Genomic DNA, 20,049 nt, shown 5'->3' with positions numbered 1-20,049 from the left:
ACCCCCTACCTACTGCCTCTGGTAATCGAGAGTATGAAGATGTTGCCACAGGTATCACCACTGTAGATCCACTTCTTATTATGGATCACCCATGAAGCTCTTCATTTTACTTACTTTTTCTCCACGAAAGTTAAAACTAGTTCATCATCGTATTCAAATCGACTGCACTCGGAGATAAGAACCAGAGGCCCGAGTGAAGAACATGGCTAATGACTAGCCCATTACCAAAAAGCCACCAGATGAACAGAAATCTCCTTCTAATTGAGATCCCCTAGTGGATACGCGTTGTGGATGACACCATCGCTCCAGGGTTTTCACGTGCCGTATCCTAGAATCGCGCCAACGTCAAAAGAAGGCAATGAAACGAGATAGGGGGCGTGGAAAACAATAGAGACATGAAAATACGAAATAAGAAGGGGAGCAAAAAAAGCCCAATACACCACACTGCCGGGACAATCTATACTGTTCGTAACATCGGCTATTGATTTTGCAACGGGAACCGTCTGGTATCGTCTCCACGATTGTATTTCAAAATCTACTTCGTATGGAGGACTAGCGCCCGTTTTTCTCGAGATATCCCGTGTCTACGATGGGGTCGGTGGGTTTGCATTCCATATTAACATGATTCAGGTTTCTGTCCCCGTTGTGATCTGTTTGATAGACTAAACAGAGTTTAAAAGGTACGGATTAAATCTGGCAGAGTGGACATGTCATACTCTAGCCATAGCGCGAATTTCGGCCGGCCCAGCGGAATAACCAAGGACATGGCGAATCAAGTGAGAAATGAAATGCCTCTGTGGCGACAGTCGATCGCCTGCTCGCACGAGCCCTGCAACGGCGTTTTCAGTCTGTGTCCGAGGTTTGCATCCGGTTCCGTAATACGGAGAACTACCTGGAAGGAATCGAATCCCGAAAGCTCAGGAGTACAATATGGTCTATAAAATGAAGGCTAGATGTGTCGGTGACGGATGAACTTCCAAAGAGTCTATACTTGGTCGGTGCTTTCCCTCTATTATCGGACTACTCTTCGGCCGAGTCGACACAGAGAAAATTTCGGGTTGAGACTTTTTTCATGCGACGCTTATGCATCGGAACCTTGCCGTTGAGTTTCAGTGGTCTCGAGGATTCTATGCGGCTGGTGGAACGTTTGCATGAATCATGGTAGTGATCAGCGGTTTAATCATGGTGTTTGTGCGATCGACATTGCTTGGAAGTTCTCAGGATCGGACACTAGCAGAGACTAGCTAACTATGGTGTTGTCGGGTGAGAGAGCCTTCCAGCGGAAGTTGCGGAGAGGCTGGCTGTGTTTGAATTCTTTGTTTCTTCGAGGAATGCTGTCCGAATTGAGATTGTCTGCCGACGCATGGAGCAGCTTGAAACATTTGAAATATGGCTCTGACAATAGAGGCTATAAACGGAGTTCCGGAAGGAGTGCGACGCATGCTCGGCCGTACATATCCTGATTTGAATTCTTTGCTCTTGCTCCGTACATGGTTCCAAGACCACAATAGACCTCAGGGTACTTTAGATGAATGTTTAAATCCATTTGGTTAACCGCTAAGTGTCGTGTACATGATATGGGGTCGATGTATTGCGGATGAAGATACAACCGTTTAACCATGACTCCAATGCGATCAGCGTCTTAATTTTGGGATATAGATTCCATCACTACATTTGTATATGAATTATCAGACTCTGCACGTCAAAAAAACATCATATGTATGCAAGCTGCAAGCTGCAAGTGCGATTTCCTTGTGTTTGACGGGACAAAGGGACGCTGCATGAGCAATCTCAATCTAGACCGCTTTACAATGTCAAAATGAGGAGAAAATTGAGTTTGACTGACAGCTGAGACTAATCCCCAACCAGACACTCCTGCACAAGGCTTGAAGAATTTCAAATCACTATTTGTCAACCTTGAAGTCAAAAAGACGTCTGGAAATTAAGAACAAAATTAAAAATAAGCAAACAGTTTTGTTTCCCTCGACTTCTAATGACCATAGCTACAGCTACAGTGCTCGAGCTGTCTATTTTCAGTTGCTAAAAATTGGTAGCGTGAACCATCCAATAACCATCACAACCTTGTATCCACTCGGACTTGTTCCCCATCCCAGACCCAGGGGTGACATAGACTCCACAGGTACCTATCCGGCTAAATACAGAAACAAGACTCACGAAAGACGGCAGAGATGATAATCTTAGAAAGAGCTAGTCAAGATAAAGAAGGCAAGAAAGAGAAAGAAAAAAAAAGAAAAAAAGAGGAACAGGTTCGAGAACCCTCCTATGATCCAAACCATGGAGCCCTTCAATTCCCAGAACTACTCCCCGACTATGGTATCCATAGTTGAACCAGATTTACCCTTGCCTCGGCCTATCCACAAACCGGTTCTATCACCCAACAAGGAGGCGACTGGTCCAACTACTCCAACTAGGGGCCATTGGCGAAATGAGATAGATCCGTGCGATCGACGGCGACAATAACAGCCGAACGATCGGCAATCTTCAATCAAATCAACCAACCGCCACTATTGACAGAAGACACATGGACTGGGCCCCGCAGATCCACAGCTCCTCGGATTGTTAAACCGCTCCATGACAGCAAAACGGCCGCGTTGTGTCTCGGGTACCGTTTTTTTGGCTCCACATCCGCTTTGAAGGGTCACAACAGAACAGGGGAGGGAAAGGAACAAGGGGGAATTACTTGTTCCATTGTTGACCACGCGGGAAAAGAGTTCCACAATGGAGATTTTTTATTTTGCTTCTATCTTATTTGCTTGTTGTGGTCCCCGAGGTAGCTATTCCCCGACTTCGGTGAGTTCCACAGTTCCACAGTTACTCATTGTATTCCCTTTGAAATTGGGGGTTCTGTTTTCACGGGTCACTTTGAGTACGAAGAACTTTGGAAGAGAGGAGGGGGGGATCCGAAATGACAGGTGTCTGTATGCATAAGTACGGTGTACAGGGGGCACAGCATGGAGTAGTTACTATGCTGATCACGCTAATTTAGTGCAAACCCACCTAACAAGGCAAAAAGGATAAAACAGTAAGGAAAAGTATCATGTTCTTTTCGGTAATGGGGTAAAATCCTAGCTCCAACCCGCCGGTTTGGCTGCATGTACTTTCAAGGCTGACTTCCAAGGTTGTGGTTGCCTCGATGCCTCGAGCTTGAATGCTCAAGCCGATACCTCGACGAGTCAAATTTTGGTCCCCTTGAACAAAAATACACAATGAATCATCTAAGTGACGATCTCCTAATTTCTTCTGTCTTGAATTCATGTGTCACCGAGGCGCTTGGCGAAACCGCCATCCAGAGTTTCTTTCCATAATCCGTTGCAACCCATGAGCAACCGGGGTCCCGAGGGGAGGGGGGACCACCAAATCCCGATCCTGGCTTGAAAATACTAGGCTGAGAAGGGGGCTGGGCCACGGAGAATCGCCCCGGTGCTCGGTACTTTTGGCCCATTGGATGAATCACGATAGACGAGGGGATCGACTGGGGAAATGGTTGGTGGAAGGATGGGAAGAACCGCAGGCGTGTCCCCCTTTACGTCGCGTGCAGGGCGCATATGCAATGCAGCTTGCCGTTTTAAGTGTCCTGCGATCGATTCCATGCTCAATATCACATTGCGTTTCTGACTATACTTATCATGGAAGGCCGGATTGGTTTTGTTGAGGCGGAGCGTCTGGATGCACAAGCCGTATGATCTTTGTCCCTTTAAGGTTTGCATCTTGTCTGGCAGGGTTCTGTCTCTTTTGGAATCGTTTCCGGTTTATTTGTACTTTTGTTTTATGGGGTGGAGGCGAATTGTTCGATTAGCTTTTGAGAGTGGATAGGTGCATTCGCTGAGGTTATAGGAGTCATGGTCTAGATGCTTTCGCCAGATTTGTTCATCTGAATGAATGAATGCCTTTGGTGTGAATTTCCTTTTTCCCTTGTTTTCTTTTTTTCCAAATCTTTTGTGCATAGTTATTGCGCAACCATAGTAATCATGAAGGATTGGTTATACCTTACCTATTTAGGAGATGGTTGATATAGTTCGGCCAGCACGGGTGCCTGGCTAAGGCCTAGAATGCCTCAACTTCGTATCAAGAATCTGCAACATAATCAACTTCATAATCCTCTTCGCGTCCCTTTTTACCACGATGGCCGTCTCACCACTTGACATCCAGCCCAACATCGCAGAACCCGTTTTCGTCCCATAATTACCACGTGACCCACGCGTGTCCAACCCTGGTCGACGCGGGGAATTTCCAACGGCGGCGCGGGGAGTCCCTTTCGTCAACCTCCACCCCCACTTCACCTTCGACCTTCTCCGGGCTCCTCACCTGTGTATTTCGCCAATCAGCAAGAAACTTTTTCTTCAATATGGCAACCTCCGTGATTACTTTGGCTGAAATCCCGAGCCTATCCCGGCTCTACCGGACAGGCAAACTTCCTATCCGGGCAGCTACACCGACTCGAACTACATCTGTCGCATCACCATTAGCTTCCCAAGCCAACAGACAGCCTGTGCAAGCGCTGAATGATATGGTCTCCCTGATTAAAGATGATATCACCAGGCTGAAAGTTGATGGTATTGTCAATGCTGCTAACCGTGCCCTTGAGGGTGGAGGGGGTGTGGATGGTGCCATCCATCGTGCTGCTGGTGGTTCCCAGTTGCGCGATGCTTGCAAGCATTTAGGCGGGTGTGAAACTGGTGATGCAAAAATTACTCCTGGCTTTGATTTACCTTCTGAACGTGTGATTCATACGGTCGGTCCTGTCTATGGATTGGAGTATCGTCGGGACCCTGCTCGTCCCGAGGCTCTGCTGAGGTCTTGTTACAGGCGCAGTTTGGAGGTTGCTGCAGATAGAGGAGTCAGGTCTGTAGCTTTCTCCTGTGTGAGCACAGGTGTCTATGGATATCCCAATGAAGAGGCTGCGTATCTAGCTGCGGATGAAGTTCGACGGTTCTTAACTGCGCCCGAGAATGCAGGCAAGATTGAGCGAGTCATATTCTGTCTTTTTCAAGATGTGGATGAGGAAGCTTATGAGGAAATTCTTCCGTTAGTATTCCTTCCCTTTTCATTGCTCATTTCTGTTTCTCGGTTTTTTTTTTTTTTTTTTTTTTTTTTTTTTTGAGGAAGCTAACTCTGTGAACAGCCAGATCTTCCCTCCAACAGAAGAGGATATCTCAAATTTGAATAAGGATGCTTGATTCTCTTATGGCTTGTATGAGGGAGTCTCTTGTACTTTCTCACTTATGTCTTCTATGCGGTTTTACGAGACGACGACGATATGTGACCATGTATACTAAAAGGGAGAGATAATTATATTTCTTCCACTTCATTCTATGACTGTATGGCCGCATAGCTGTATACCTCGGGCCTGTGATCTTCACTGGGTATATATTAAGTCTTTGACCTCTCTGCCTCATGTGAGGCTATGGTTGAAACCGATCACTCTACTCAACTGTGTCACTTGACGTAGTGGTGACCGATTATCGTAGCCTGAGGCTTCCGGGTCTAGAACTTCATAGAACTCAACCACGCATGTACAACCTGACGGGTGTTTATTTTAATTCTTACCTCTCTTAATTCTCGTCAACGATCAAGGAATAGCGAATTACTTTGACGCATTAGCCTAGTTTTTTAACTTGCGGAGCTATTGGGTTTTACGTATTTCTGAAAAGCGTACCATAACCCATTTGAAATGCGATGCCAATGCTAGAAGAATACTGATCCCGAAAGAAAAGGAAAATATGCAATTCGTAATGCTAATAATAGTCCCCGGAATTTATGCGTGTTCGTGACAGAGGATGCAAGAAACAAATCATTAGTAATGAATTACTGGGAAACAATCCGGATATCCTCATTTTTCTCCTCTTGGAGCCGATCAATCTCAGAAGAGATACTCATCACCCATCTATCTTTCTCAACTCGACTGCGTGCCTTAAACACAATTGTTCGGCCATGTTTGCCGAGTGTCGAAACATGCCGCAAGGAACGCTTGACAGTGCCTTGAAGCGTGTGTTCCTGGGCACGGAAATAGGTCTTCTGAGTAGGCTGCCAAATCACAAAGGTGATGGCAGTGTCTTCGTCACGACTGGTGAAGGAATCTGCTGAGAGATAGACTCGAGGTAAGGCATGATGGCCTGGATTATTACTATCGAATGTTTGGTTGGCATAGAGTAGGTCGTTCTCGGTAATTAGACCTGAATAAATGTAACAGTCCCGCAGGTCGATTGTTGTTTCATGATCTTGGTGAATATGTGGGATTTGAACGCCGTTTCCTTTACGTAGTGTGCTTCGGAAGATGAGAAGTTTTCCGTCGGTGAGAAGAACGTGACAGCGGGCAAATGTGGTGTGGCGACGGGGTTTTCGGTAGAGTAGACCGGACATCTAGTTCTTATAGTTAGTATCTAACTAGGTGTAATTATCTTAAAGGTTCTATGTTACCTTGATTGTTCGGCAACCCGACAAGGCGCACATGTTGTGCAGGTGTGGCGACGCTTCAGCCTTCTTCACCTCCCACTTCTTGGCGAATTGGCCTATTATGGATTCCATCTCCTCATCAATCTCGAGGAGTTCGAGATTACGTCTCCGGACAGCCTGTAGCTCGACGGCATCGTCGGCGCTACGTGCTTTCCAGTATTTGACCAGCAAGTCTAGTCTTTTGACCCATTCGGCGCGAGTGACTGCATCGTATGCTTGCAAGCGGATCACTAAACCGTTCTCAAGCTCCATTTCAAATGTACGCTCATCGCTAAACTCCCGGGTCGAACCATCCTCCCGTCGGGAGTCGCTTGTAGCAGGATCAAACTCAACAGCAGGACCATCAGTGACATTGGAGTCAGCAGGGGTAGTACCCCATCGCATATTTCGGACCTCACGCACTTTGCACAGATCTATGTACCCGTCTGCATGGGTGATGTTATGCAGACTTCTTTGCCATTGGGCATAGGCTTCCTCGTCGTGGCGTTGAACATACTCGGGGTTTCCACTGGATAACCATTCGACGTCACCATTTTGAATTGGATAAGGATCAATGTCCCAAGAAATGGGAGCTTGATCCAAAATATCACGAGAAGATGGAATGCTGCAATCTTCTGCCGTGGCAAGTTTTGGCGGCGCTGGAGGAAGTGCCTTAGCAGGTCTGCAGAATAGCAAGTGATGGTCCTGAGTGACAAAGTAAAGGCGCTTGAAGAACATCTTGTTCATTCGCTGATGAACACCTTTCTGCGACGTGAGGCGAATCAAAAATCCCTCTATCGGTGATGGTTCGTCTTCCTTTTTATCTACCATTTTCTTGTTCGTGTGCTTTACTGCGGTGGAATAGTGGGCCCGCGGCCGGAGCTCAAGCTCATGAGATGACTGCATCGCAATTGTTCCAAACATGTTTTCTTCGTTGGAGCCATATATCCATTCAAGGCGATCGTATCGTTTCCAGGCAAGGCCCATCTTCTCGGTCTTAGACCAAGCCTTGAGCACTTCAGCCCACTCGGGACGACCTTCAAGCATCTCCATGCAGCCCCGAATTATGGCGGCGGCGGCATACTTTTCTAATTTCCCAGATCGACTTAGCACAGTGGTGTGTTGGTTGTCATCTCGAGTGATCCCCAGTTGCGCTTCCAGCTGCTGGAATGGATTCTTGAATATCAAAGAGACACCGAGATCGGGAACATTAATCGGCAATTTAGTAGGTCGTCGCCAGCCTAGTACCTGAGCAAGGAAGGTGTACCACTCAACAGCATGAGCCGAGGATTTAGGACGGATAATGTAAATTTTGGTGCCACGTTTGCGAGGGTACCAAACAACGATGGTTTTGTCAAGGGAAGAGTAAAGGTTGACGTGAGTGTTTTTATGGTTCATGCGCACCTCGTAGTAAGGTTTGGTCTTGACATTCGGGTTCTCCACGTCTGGAATGACACGAGTCCGGTACATTTGAAGAACGAATGGCACATGCTCCATCGAACTTTTGCGGCAAACGACCAAGAACTCGCGCCATTTGTCCACGGTCCGATTTTCCATTCGAATACTATCATTTTCAGAGTAGTCATCGGGAAGCTTTTCCTTGGCCGACTCTTCCACAAGAACTAGCATTCGTTCTGCCTTGATGATCTCTCCATCTTGTAATCTGCGCCTCCGTGGCCGGTTTGCAGCGATGGTGTTTCCTGTCTTCGCTATTCGGGATCGCAGTCTCTGTTGTTTATCCATTATATTATCGTCCAAGTTGTACTTCGCCATCTTTCGTGTGACTCGTTGTTTTACATGTCTTTTGCCGACGGGTATTTCTTGTGGAGTATCCTCGTCATCTTCGTCTTCATCTTCGGGTTCTTGATGTTGCAGCGTGAATTTTGATACAGTTGAAGCCTTGCCTTTTAGCTTTTTCTGGTCTTTCCGCTTGTTCTTGTTCTTGTTTTTCAATAAGCGGGTGGTAGAATCGGCTTCACTTGGCACCGCTGATGCTGTAGATAATAATGGACTTGCATTGCCGGTGCTCGAGCCCGCGACAGTCAGATTTTGAGATCCGCTGGAGACAGGTCTTTGCTCCGGAACGCTCAGGTTCTGACAGGCATGTATCGTAGATGTAGAGGAATTGGTGTCCGTACTGCTACTGACTTCTTCCCTTGCAGTCACAAAGGAGGAGGATGCATTTTCATCATCGTATACATTATTTGTCTTTGCGCTTGTCGGGGCGCTCGCCTTTGGTGTACTTTCATCGTCTTCTTCGTCCTCCCAGTCATGACCATTTGTTTCCCTTTCTGTTTCTGTCTCTGACCCTGTCTCTGACCCTGTTCCTGTCTCCGTTTCTGTCTCTGTTGTCAACTCTCCCTCCGCTGGTGGGTGCGACAGCGTGCGAAGTTCTCCTTCTGGTTCTTCTTCTGTCTCTTCTTCGGCAAATGTATCTTCATCTTCTGCGCCGTCACCTTGTCCAGAAAGACCTTCATTTGTATTGGTGAATGTAAGGGCAAGGTCCTCCTCCTCTATCGGCCGTGACGACGATCCAGGATTAAAATCATCTTGATGGGTGTAATGAAAGGTCACAGGGTCCACTTTAAAAGAAAGCGTTTGCGATGTATAGTTTTTTAATCGAAGCCGTGATCGATACCATGATTTTCGGTGACCCTGTAGCCAACCTTCTGGAATCGGGCCGATAAAGAAACGGCGGCTTGTCATATGTAAATGGTGGGCGGAGGCATGTCGCTATATACAATATGATAGGTTCCGTCAGTCTGGGACTATTTTCAAGGGGGGGTGGAGTCCGCCATTCCACCTACCAGCTTCTGATCCGTATAGGATCCAGTCTGCAAACCCTTATATTGTTCATTATAGCTCGTTTCCGAGGGATTTGTTTGGGTGCCGTTGGACTGCGGAACGTTCATCGCATTGGTGTATTACCCAGAGAAGGAAATTGGTCGTCAAGCACTAAAATGCACATGAAGAATTGAGGTTCGTTTCGTGCAGCGGGGGAAAAGATCGACCAGGTACGAGAACGAGGGGATGAAGAGTCCGCGAGCTTGATCAGGCGCGTATCGGGGAATCTCGATGCAACATTATTAGATGACGTCATTGGATCTTGTCCAACCCAAAATTGAGGTTAGAGTCACGTGATGTAGAGCTTACCGTGTTTGCACTGTTTGTTGATGTCTTGCCCCACTGGCAGCTCACGTGCCAAGCGTTAATGACAGCAGGAGGGGGAGGGGACACTGTGGCTGTGGCTTCACCGTCTTTAGTTTCGATTTCCAATTCTACACCAATTGATTCACAAATATCTCAAATCATGGCTACCACAGACTCCAATTGGCTTAAGGGCATCAAGGGCAAGTCCTTTGCAGACATCTCAGTCGATGCCGCTTCATTCAACACCCTTGAGGAAGATGCCCAAATAGGCCAGGTTCCCATCAACACTGAGGAGTTCCTCCGAGCTGCTGATTCTTTGGTGACCTTGTTCAGTAAGCTTATTCTTGTCGTACTGCACAGATATTGTGTACTAATAAAAGCTTGTTTCTAGACATCCTCGGTCCTAAGACCTTCAAGCTCGTTATCGATGATTTGAATGGCAACATCACTGTCCGTATCCTTCCCCGCCCTTGTCCCTACACCACGAGGTGTACAACGACTAATACATCCTTTAGAAAGTCCGAACTCGCCTGTTGGCTGCGCCAGCTGAGTCGCAGACCCTCCAGGACCTTGTTCTGAATGAATTGAAGACTGGCAAGCACACCGCCACCGAGGGTCTCCTCTGGTTGTGCCGGTAAGTGGCGTTATACCTGAAATTCAATGCTCGATGGAGTATTAATTCTTATCTCATTCACAGTGGTATCGAGTTCACCGTCGAAAGTCTACACCACAACCTTCAGAACCCCTCCGTCGAGCTCAAGGACTCCTTCAACGCCGGCTACGCCGCCACTCTGAGCAAGCACCACGGCTGGCTCGCTAAGAAGGCCTTCGGTGTCGCTTTGGGCTGGTGTCCCAAGCGCGCGGTCTTCTATAAGCAGCTGGCCGATGCGGACTACAAGGAGGGCCAGCTGGCTGGCGAGGCCGAGCAGGCTCTTGGCTTGAAGGTTCAGACTGAGGTTGTCCCTGATCTCAATAATGAGGTCGATGCTCTCAGGAGAGTTGTGAAGATCCTTAAGGCATTCCAGGCCTCCAAGGAAGCTCAATGGTAGAATACAACTGGAGAGATCCAGTTGAACTGGATTATCGGAAACGTTTTCAGTGCGAATTCGGTATGTACATATTGAAACTGGGGTTTGTGAGCACATTAAGTATATTTGACATAGCGAATCGCATTTGATTATGAGCTGTGATGGTTCAAGTAACGCTGATAGTACTTGGAGAGTGTTGGAGTCTTGTAGATAGATAATTGTCGACATGATGTAGATACAACCTTCAGCTCTTGGCAATGACTTTCTATACTTAGCCTTGTATGTGCACCGCCTAAGTTGCCATTTTGTGCTATTAGAATTTCGAAACGTGCCATGGTCTAGACTTTCCTAGCGGTTCTAGTTCCACGTGCATATTTGCCGGTGGTGGCTTGACAATGCCAAGTTGATAATTTAAAACAGTCCATGCTGCAAGCCACTGGGTGGGAAAGGAAAAGTCTGCCGTATGTGGGATTTGTTCCCATGGCTCACGATCACTAGCTGAGATAGGCTTTGGATTTATGCTCGTCATTGTCTCCTAACCTTCTTCTTGAAGCAAATACCGCAGATTCTGATTGTTGAAATTTCGTTGAAGATTTAAACAAATATTGAATGACTTAACACTAGAGTAGTTGTCCGCCCGGTGTCTGGGATGTTGTACATTCACGCTTCACCTTCACTAACGCCATTATCAAGATCCGGTCACTATTTGGTCTAACACTGACGATATTCTCTGTGTCCTGTCACAGGGTACGGAGTAGCGGGGTCAAACAATTGGTGTTTTGTGCCTTAATGATCCATCCAGCTTCCTGGTTGACAAAAGTGGAGACGCCAAATATGTCAACTAATCTCCGAGTGCCCAGTAGCATTGTAGATCCCACTACGTTTATAGAAATAGACTCGCTTCCCACCATGCTGATCCGTCGCAGAAGAGCCCCATAACATGTCCAGTCGAGACTGCAGGACGGCTCAATCTCATTGCAAATGTGCCGCGTAAGAAAAATCACGGCCAGATCATCTTGATATCGTCGATATACTAGTACCTAACAGATTTGAAGATCGATCTTCCCGAGCCTTGCCCTTCCATTTTCACATGTCGAAAGTTCATTAGCTTGCCACTAGTCGCCTGTCAAAGTGTAAAGTCGTACCGAGCTGTGGTTAGCTCTACACATGTGCTTTGCCCGGTCGCTTAAGAACGTCATGTCTACCAGAGTGGCACACGCTCAGTCCTTCAGGTCGGACTCGGAAAAAGGGGGTGGAGGGGGAGCTCCGACACACTGGACCTAGTGGGATGGATCATCGGCAAGAGATTCGATCTAACGATCCGTTTGTCTCGAACAATGGCAACGGTCTCCCCTATTTTCTTGAACTAGAACAACATTAGTGTTAGTTCCGTTCTACGTGGTGGAGTTGGCCAAGAAACGGGTCCACTTATTGTCTTCTACGCATTCTTGATTGGTGGAATGAGCAAACAGGCTTGTCTGCAGGCGAACTCTTCGAGTCATGTCCCCGATATCTCCAGCCATGAAACCCACGAGCGTTTGATGGACGGTTTGAAGCCTGGGCAACAGGAGAAATGCGAAGCTTGCTTGTTTTGCATATAATATATTCCTTGATTTCGTCGCAACCTGGCGATTACCGGGCGATTGATGATTGACGCATTGTAGAAAAAAGCAATTAACCAATAATCTGCCTCTATTGAAAAAATAAACTGTCGGAGTACCGGCGGCGAAATGTCTTCCGCGTGTATTTTGAATTTATTTCCCCACATATCAGGCCTCCATGGATAATAAAAACATATTTTGTAAAGTTTCTCCCCTTTCACGAGCATATGGGGAACCCCCTCTTCTTTCTGGTCCGGTTCTGGGGAGGATACAGATACAGATACTGCAGGGATTTCCAGCCGGTTGTTTGTCGTGCATATGGCGAGCTTGGAAGCGGCACTTGATGCAAATTAGCTTGACTTTGTAAACCCCACAGGCTCGGTTCATTAAAATTATTAAAATAACCCCTATGGAGTAGAATCAGCGAATAACTGACTCGTGCCGATGGTGATTTCCACTTCGGATTCCGTCTGGTATCTGCGCATCATCCACTTTGGAGCCTCAGGGAATTTTAGAAAATTACTTTTATATTTATTTTTACCTTTTCATCCTTTGGTAACCTAGTTTGTCACTAGACACGAAGACAAGTGCCGCTCAGGCCCACCTAGCCAGTTTTTTTCTTGCCACTAACGACCAGGGTTGTAATGCTTGGCCTGTGACCATCTTTTTTTTCTTTCTTGTTTTCGAATCTTCTTTTCCTTCTTTTTGTTCCTGGTTGAAGTCGCCGGAGCGGTTCATACGGATACGTCTACGTGTTTATATCCGTTGAGCCTATATAGCGACTTTTTGGGCCTGAGGTTCAGCGGCCATGAATTACGATTGATAAATTCTATATTTCGATTGTCACTATGCTTCCTTTGCATGATCGCAGCTTGTCGATCTTCGTTGTTACTGTTGTTTTTCTGGGAATCTCATTTATTGCTGTTTGTCTGAGATGTTTTGTTCGACTCAAGATTGTCAAGGCATTTGGGTGGGATGATGGGTTGATGGTTTGTGCTTTGGTAAATTCATACTACTTGGGAAACATACATTTTTCGCATTAACTGACATTTTGGTAGCTACTGAATATACTTTTCGCGCTATGTGGAATCACCGGCGCATTATATGGCATTGGCCAGAGACAGAAGGTACTTATTGAGAAAGGCACAATGGAAACCGCGATGTTTGTATGTTGTTACTCTCTTCAATTTGTTTTGTGATGCAAATTCAAGGTCTCCATTTATCTAACAATATCTCTCAGTGGTGGTGGCTTGGTCAGACCAGTTACGTCTGGGTCTGTGGAATGGCAAAGAGCTCAATTGCTCTAGCCTTGCTTCGTCTCACCGTCTCTCGCGTGCACAGAATGATCCTTTGGTCTGTCATCACTGTAACGGTGATTGTTGGCCTAGTCTTCTGGTTCATGTTGACTCTTCAATGTCATCCAGTCTCATACTTCTGGCAACGGGCTCGGACAACGCCTCCTGCAGGAGACTGCATGAGTCTTGACAGCATCATCAATGTCGCCTATGTTTACAGTGTAACTGCAACATGTTGTGACCTAACACTAGGCCTTCTTCCTATATTCCTCGTGTGGAATCTACAAATGAATACCCGTACCAAGGCCGCGCTAGCCAGTATCTTGGGCATGGGATGCGTGTATGTTGATCATTTCATTCACGCCTATTCTCTTCAAGTTCTTCCCGCTAACCATCTATATAGTGCCAGCGCAGCTGTCATCATTCGCATTCCCTATCTCCACGACTACAAGGCCACGGATTTTCTGTGTAAGTCAGCATTGTACTCATTCCATGCAATCAAACCATTATCATAATACTAACAGCCCTTTCTATTAAGATGCAACTGCCAACATCTCAATCTGGTCAAATGTCGAAGCCAGCCTGGGTATTGCGGCAGGTAGCCTTGTTACGCTCCGTCCTCTTTTCCGATGGTTTCGGGACCCCAGCTCTGTCGGTACTCGAAGCAAGCGAACCGGTGGTAGTGTACCACTTGATAGTGTAAATGTGGGACGGTCGGGTGATAGATCAGGGCCAAGATACTGGCGACCTGATATCGATGATGAGGATTCTCGTGCGGTCGTTACAACTATTCATACCTCGAATCATGATAGTCGCACGAGTAGCCAGGAGAATTTGAATCCCAAACAAGGTCATGGGACATTCTTTAGTGGTGTTAATGTGCAGAAGACTTTCTTTGTCTCGGAGGAGGAGCCTTGAGTTTATTTTTATAGTAATTAAAACTCATGTTTTATGTTTATATACACATATGCTTATTTTGTTTGACACAATCTGTGGAGACAGATAGTAATAGTCTCCATAAAATAGCACTATGTAGATGTTTGGTGGGGTTCACGGCCGAGCGATGTCCATTATCGCGCTTTGTCTCTGGTAGGTATTCAAGGTTGGGAAAGTACCCATGGTAGAGTTACACTGACGGTAATTCTACACAATTGAGACCTTTCTGGAATCGAGTGATATCTATAGGTGTGAAAAGAAAAATATTAAAATTTTTTTTTTTTTTTAAAACGCTTGGGAATTAATGTGCATCGATATATATCTCCGAACATGGAACTATAACAAGAAAAAACAGAAGCAAAACAACAAATCCTTTGAAAGTCAATATTTACAGGTAAAAGGGCATCAAGAACATGGAAATGTGCTGTAGGAGCCAAAAATACGTGATATATAAGGTATTCAAAGAGAATAAAAACAATGAAGCGTGGAAAGAGAACTAGAGACATTGAGGCCGATTAATGCGGAGGCACTAAATGCGTGGACAAGGTGCGGCAAGTAGCTTTTTGCTACTTCGGTTTATCATGTCACAATTCGCTCGGCCTTCAACAAGCCCTGCCGGGCTAGCTCAATCGGTAGAGCGTGAGACTCTTAATCTCAAGGTTGCGGGTTCGACCCCCGCGTTCGGCTATTCCTAAAAATAACCTGAGATATCTTTTTTGCATCCTTTCTTTTTTGCTGCATCTAATAATATTGAAGGTGCCAATTTATTCTGCATTTTCTTCTTTTTCTGGGAACTGTGGAATAAAACATTTAAAGCTTATTCTTTGTTAACTTTGTTCTTTGTTTAACTCCAAAATACTTATGTATGCTAGGGTCGTCTAGGTAAGAGGTCCTCGTCACATTACTCGCGCGTTGAGGGCACTGAAACCCTGAATGGAATTACATGTTGTATGATAAATGATAGATCTCATTTGCATTTATACAAGGATAAAACCATTTGAATTATATTATTGCTTCAACGCCCGATGCCATGCATATCATAGGTGCTCGAGAACGCCTGTCAGAATATCAAGAATGGGAGAAGCTAGGCACAGCAAACCAATTAACAAAATAAAGGGCAAATCAACAAGACGCCATGCATCGGTATATGCTACTTGGAAATGAATACGGGTCGCTTCCCAACTCTTACCCGGCGACCTGCAAGTTACTCCCACTAGTGTAGACACCCTCAAAATCAAGCCCAGCAAGCATACCATTGACTCGGTCAATCTCGCGGCTCAAGTCTTCGACATTCACAGCGAGACTACTGACTTCGTCGAATTTGCGTCGGCGATTCGCATCGGCGATCATTTCTGATACGAAGAACTTTTGTTCTTCCAGAACGATGAGTCGCTCTCGCAGGGATTTTTCCTCTGCTTCTAGTGCGGACACAGCGCTGCTGGTGTCGCTTGTAAGACTACTGGTGCTACGGCTGGCACCGGTGCGTTCGTTATATTTAATAGATGCAAGCGCGGAGCTTTGTGGCCTGTTGCCGGATAGTGAACCGTTGACTGGGGTGCTTGGTGATGCCATTCGGCTTGGTATACGGTCTCTCGACGGAGAAGCGTTTTTCAGGATCTCGGGAAGGGATCTCAGAGGTAGCATGTGGAGATGGAGGAAATTGCTGGCTTGTTGATATATTGCTTTCTGGAGGCGGAGTTGTGTTGGGGAATTGGTGCGCAGATCTTTGATGCGCCGGGCTGCAGCATTATATTTTTGAAATGAAACCATGAGTCGCTTGTGAATCTTCGTTGCATCTGCAAGTTGTGCCGGAGTTGGTGGTCGTTTTGGATCTCTATTACGGGGTTATTGTGAGTTTCCAAGCAGAGTGGTGTAATTATACGTACTGTAGAGCAGTAAGAAGTTTCTGAAACTTTGGTAGATGAAGACGAATGCCTCTCTCAAATTGAGCCAGGTTCTCATACGCTCTGACATCGGGTGGCTTTTGTGTAATGTCTGCTTGAAAGTCTCGGCGATCGAACAAGGTACTCTTGCAGTCTTTGCAAAGTCGCACATCCACATCGATCAGTTCACCTGCGGGTGCCTTTTCTGAGGTGTTTTGCGCTGTGGAGGATTAGTGAAGTTCTTTTTCCAGGCAGTGAAAAAGAAAGATACTCGGGAGCACTTACAGAGGGGAATGGTTAGCCCAACTTCACTTGAACAACCCGTATTGGGGTCACCGCAAACGACGCGGCCACAGGTTCTACAATGATGTCGGCGAAAAGTGTAGCCCGAGAATTCCTGTAGACAGAAAGGGCACCGAACGACACTCGCATCATCCTGCCAGCTCACGATAGTCTGCTCGACGGCTTTTCGCTGATCGTTCTGCCAGGACAGGGAGAATAATTTGGCTGCACTGGGCTGTATTTGGTCCGGTGGTAGACTGGCGAGGAGTTGCGTAAGCCGTGTCAACCGTTTTTCGAGCCGCGAAACCTCAAGAAGAGCTTTATCCACCGTTTGCTTTCTGATATTCTTGAATGCCGATGATTGATCTCGAGTGGCTCCTGCTGCTTGTAAGTTTAATGTACAGATCCAGGTCGTTAAACATGCGCATACCATTATGATTATTGTAGCCTTCCCTCGACTTGTAACAAGTCTCGCAAACCCGTGCCCAGATTCCCCTCACTGGTTCATGCTGGGCGGAACGAGAAAGCTTCATTTGATACATAGTATGCTCCTCGCAGAACAGCTTTCCGCATTTCCGACAGTTGACACAACCATTGGTGCCGCTCAGTCGTTTGCCGCAGGAGGGCTCCAGACATGTTTCGTAAAGATTGCTAATCTGCCAATGTTCCCTTGTGATGAGGTCTTCAGGATCGAGGAGTTTAGGGGTAATCTCGGACGGGCCGGCGTGTGTAGGTAGAGGGCGGCTGGCAATTGGAGCGGAGTTGTTTTCGTTCGACTCGAACACGTCGAGGCCCTTTAGCTTCTGGTTCAGCACAGCAAGAGGTTGAAACTTTCTTGCCTTCTCCATCTGAACCCTAAACCAATCCTTCACTTCATCCTGTCGGTCGTCTTCGAGGTTCTGGTGTAGATCGTCGAGATGTCTATAAGGAGATGGTTAGTTCCGGTTGTTTATTATGTTCGCAGGCGATAAAGTAGGAGGTTGATATGTACCTGTTGAGCTGGAGTAGTGTGACCTGTCAAATAGTCAATGTTAGTACACGCGAAGCTTCCACAATTTTACTGGGAGGTGCTGGACATACCATCTCTTCGTTGCAAATCGGACATGAGAGCTGAGCTCCGGGAGCGGCCGGGGCCGCTGAAATAGATGTGTCGCCATTCTCGAGAGAGATGCGTGAGGTAAGATCTTGTGTTTCCGATGAGAATTGCGAGGCAGATGTCTGCGAGCTCAGGGACACGCTGCTAGCGGTTGGAGAGAGCACTCTTGGCTTCGGTTGCGGGGACGGGGACGGGGCTGATGAAAGCGCGGTCGGAGTGCCTAGAACACGACCTCCACCCAACGTCCTCCGGGACATGATTACGGGAACATGAGAAGACGGGCGGGTAGAGGCACGTTTCAGCTCAACATCGAGTTGGCTGCACAGGATTTTGGCGCCCGAGGGGGGACTGTTGCAGACGTTGAACTTGGGCCAGTGACGATACAGTGGAGCCTTGTTAGCTTGATGCCTCAGGCATCAAACAAGTGTGCCTCGGGATCGTCCTGACTACAACATAGTACACTACATACTAGTAACTAATATGAAGTTGTTCTGATTCAACAGAGAAGAAGAGGACCAGAGTATATTAATCATCGGCTAGAAATCAAACTGCTATATAAATGAAGGAACCATTCTATTCATTGGCTAAGGGCTTCGAGGAATATTCGCAACTCCTGCCCAGCCACCACTAGTTAGTGGACTAGGCTGAAATACCTCGAGATTGATGCTTGGCAAGGCACCTGCCAGTCCATCTTTTCCATCTGATACCAAGAGCCCGCACTCGCCATCTGGGGCCGTGGCTGTATATAGATATGTCCTCAATCATGGACCAAGAAGTCTACTAGCACCGCGTTGTCGCTGACTTGCTGGTCTGACTATACATGGGACCCTGGGCCACTCCCTTGGAAATGCGGCCCCCACAAGCCATCGAGGCGGATCACCAGCCAGAATATTAGGCCTGATGGCTACGACTGGAACACTTTCTGATGATCCATCAGCATGGCGCGCAACTACATAACCACAATTACGTGGCCCTTGGGGGAGACCCCTCTGGCCTTGTCTCCGAGACCATAGACGTAGATTGTTTACATCGTCCTCGAAAATAGACATCATTTCAGCACCAGTGTCGTCAACAAATTCAAATTTCATGGGCGGATGATTCGAGTCTAGTCTCAGATGGAGATCCATCTGGAATCCAATTGATGTTAGCATCTATTCTGGCTCGCCGTACCAAGGAAAACGGCAACAAAAAGATATGCTATTAACTTGAAACTGGGTGACTCACATATATCGTGCCACCAATAGATTTATGACCTTGAACTACATCGGATTAACAAATTACAGGTCCTTTAAGTGCATGTACCTAGAATTGCATCGATAGGTTAGCTAAATTTGATCTCAAACCCAGGATTTACGGCTAGTAACATACTGGTTCAATCCAAAAAGCGATATGCCCATTATAATGGTCGTGAATAAGATCAAACTCATCCCAATCAAAAGGTCGCGGTTTACATATCTGCTCCCCATTCGCCCAGTAGGTCACCAGGTGTGGGTGCCACTTTAAAGTCTGCTCTTTATATGCTTTGATAACAGCCTCCACATTTTCTCGATCATCAGCGTCGCTCTTCTTGTTCAACAAATTTCGTATTATTCCGAGCTGGCTAATCCTTCCAATTACATCCCAGTCCAGGTCGGGATACTGTGTCATCGCTTTTCTAGTAAGAAAAAGAAGTCAGTATTGGAAATCTACAATAAACTTAGAAATGTAGTCAACATACTCGCGTCGTTCCCTTTTTTCAACCATCCCTTTTTTGCGGGCCTCAGATATCCAGTTCATTTTTCTTTTTCGGATCCTTTCATCGCATCTATCAATCTGTGCATCACAATCTCTGGGATTCGTTAGCAACTCCAACATTCTGAACGAAGGAATCTTATCGTCTTCATTGATTCGACTTACTCAGGGTCAAGGTCAAGGTCAGGTTCCCTGTGACCCCAGCCATCCGAAAGATATTGCGCATCTATAATTTCTTCTTCATCTGGCCTGTCCGGGCCAAGGTCTTTCTTTGGTAGCCTGACGGGTGGTGTTTTGATGGAACTTAGATCATCCAGCAAAGAACTGGAACTTAGATGATCCAGGAAAGAAAAGTCTATCTAAAGATCTGACTCTAGTTCTTCAAATGTCGCGTAAACGGCCGTTTTTAAAGGCATCCTAGACTGAATATTTCTTGTAGCCTCATCAGCTTGACGCCTACCTGCAGTTTCAACACCTCGAATCGCCTCTTCCTGTAGCGCCATTTGTCTATATCGGGAATTTTCTAGTGGAACCCCAAATCGTAGACTTTGATCTGTCGTCCCAGATGGTGTTTGTTCAGATGACGTCCAAGTT

The 20,049-nt window shown here is 46.6% G+C and overlaps 6 protein-coding genes across 6 annotated transcripts; 3 read left to right on the top strand and 3 right to left on the bottom strand.

The window, feature by feature from the left end:
- Positions 1–4,366: 4,366 nt before the first annotated feature.
- Positions 4,367–5,198, top strand: N7478_001983 (macro domain-containing protein; the record flags this gene model as incomplete). The annotated part of the gene is made up of 2 exons (XM_056918197.1): positions 4,367–5,046; positions 5,144–5,198. 2 exons carry the CDS (start codon positions 4,367–4,369, stop codon positions 5,196–5,198), a joined length of 735 nt encoding a protein of 244 aa, XP_056783808.1.
- Positions 5,199–5,826: 628 nt separating this feature from the next.
- N7478_001982 (sporulation-specific 71 family protein) lies at positions 5,827–9,365 on the bottom strand (the record flags this gene model as incomplete). The annotated part of the gene is made up of 3 exons (XM_056918196.1): positions 5,827–6,381; positions 6,439–9,186; positions 9,261–9,365. 3 exons carry the CDS (start codon positions 9,363–9,365, stop codon positions 5,827–5,829), a joined length of 3,408 nt encoding a protein of 1,135 aa, XP_056783807.1.
- Positions 9,366–9,763: 398 nt separating this feature from the next.
- N7478_001981 (GLTP domain-containing protein) lies at positions 9,764–10,652 on the top strand (the record flags this gene model as incomplete). The annotated part of the gene is made up of 4 exons (XM_056918195.1): positions 9,764–9,935; positions 9,995–10,053; positions 10,119–10,237; positions 10,301–10,652. The coding sequence occupies 4 exons, from the start codon at positions 9,764–9,766 to the stop codon at positions 10,650–10,652; spliced, it is 702 nt and encodes a 233-aa protein (XP_056783806.1).
- A 2,428-nt stretch (positions 10,653–13,080) lies between these two features.
- On the top strand, positions 13,081–14,445 carry N7478_001980 (uncharacterized protein; the record flags this gene model as incomplete). The annotated part of the gene is made up of 5 exons (XM_056918194.1): positions 13,081–13,233; positions 13,291–13,398; positions 13,473–13,867; positions 13,931–13,995; positions 14,066–14,445. 5 exons carry the CDS (start codon positions 13,081–13,083, stop codon positions 14,443–14,445), a joined length of 1,101 nt encoding a protein of 366 aa, XP_056783805.1.
- A 1,203-nt stretch (positions 14,446–15,648) lies between these two features.
- N7478_001979 (uncharacterized protein) lies at positions 15,649–17,981 on the bottom strand (the record flags this gene model as incomplete). The annotated part of the gene is made up of 6 exons (XM_056918193.1): positions 15,649–16,297; positions 16,350–16,566; positions 16,632–17,006; positions 17,059–17,549; positions 17,620–17,642; positions 17,709–17,981. The coding sequence occupies 6 exons, from the start codon at positions 17,979–17,981 to the stop codon at positions 15,649–15,651; spliced, it is 2,028 nt and encodes a 675-aa protein (XP_056783804.1).
- Positions 17,982–18,485: 504 nt separating this feature from the next.
- N7478_001978 (uncharacterized protein) lies at positions 18,486–19,500 on the bottom strand (the record flags this gene model as incomplete). The annotated part of the gene is made up of 3 exons (XM_056918192.1): positions 18,486–18,851; positions 19,093–19,378; positions 19,442–19,500. The coding sequence occupies 3 exons, from the start codon at positions 19,498–19,500 to the stop codon at positions 18,486–18,488; spliced, it is 711 nt and encodes a 236-aa protein (XP_056783803.1).
- Positions 19,501–20,049: the final 549 nt, after the last annotated feature.

Source organism: Penicillium angulare, assembly GCF_028827245.1.
Source record: "Penicillium angulare strain IBT 27051 chromosome Unknown utg000002l_segment0_segment0, whole genome shotgun sequence".
In the NCBI taxonomy this organism is placed as follows: domain Eukaryota; kingdom Fungi; phylum Ascomycota; class Eurotiomycetes; order Eurotiales; family Aspergillaceae; genus Penicillium; species Penicillium angulare.
The sequence above is the reverse complement of the archived record's forward strand: the minus strand, read 5'-3'. Positions and strand labels throughout refer to the sequence as shown.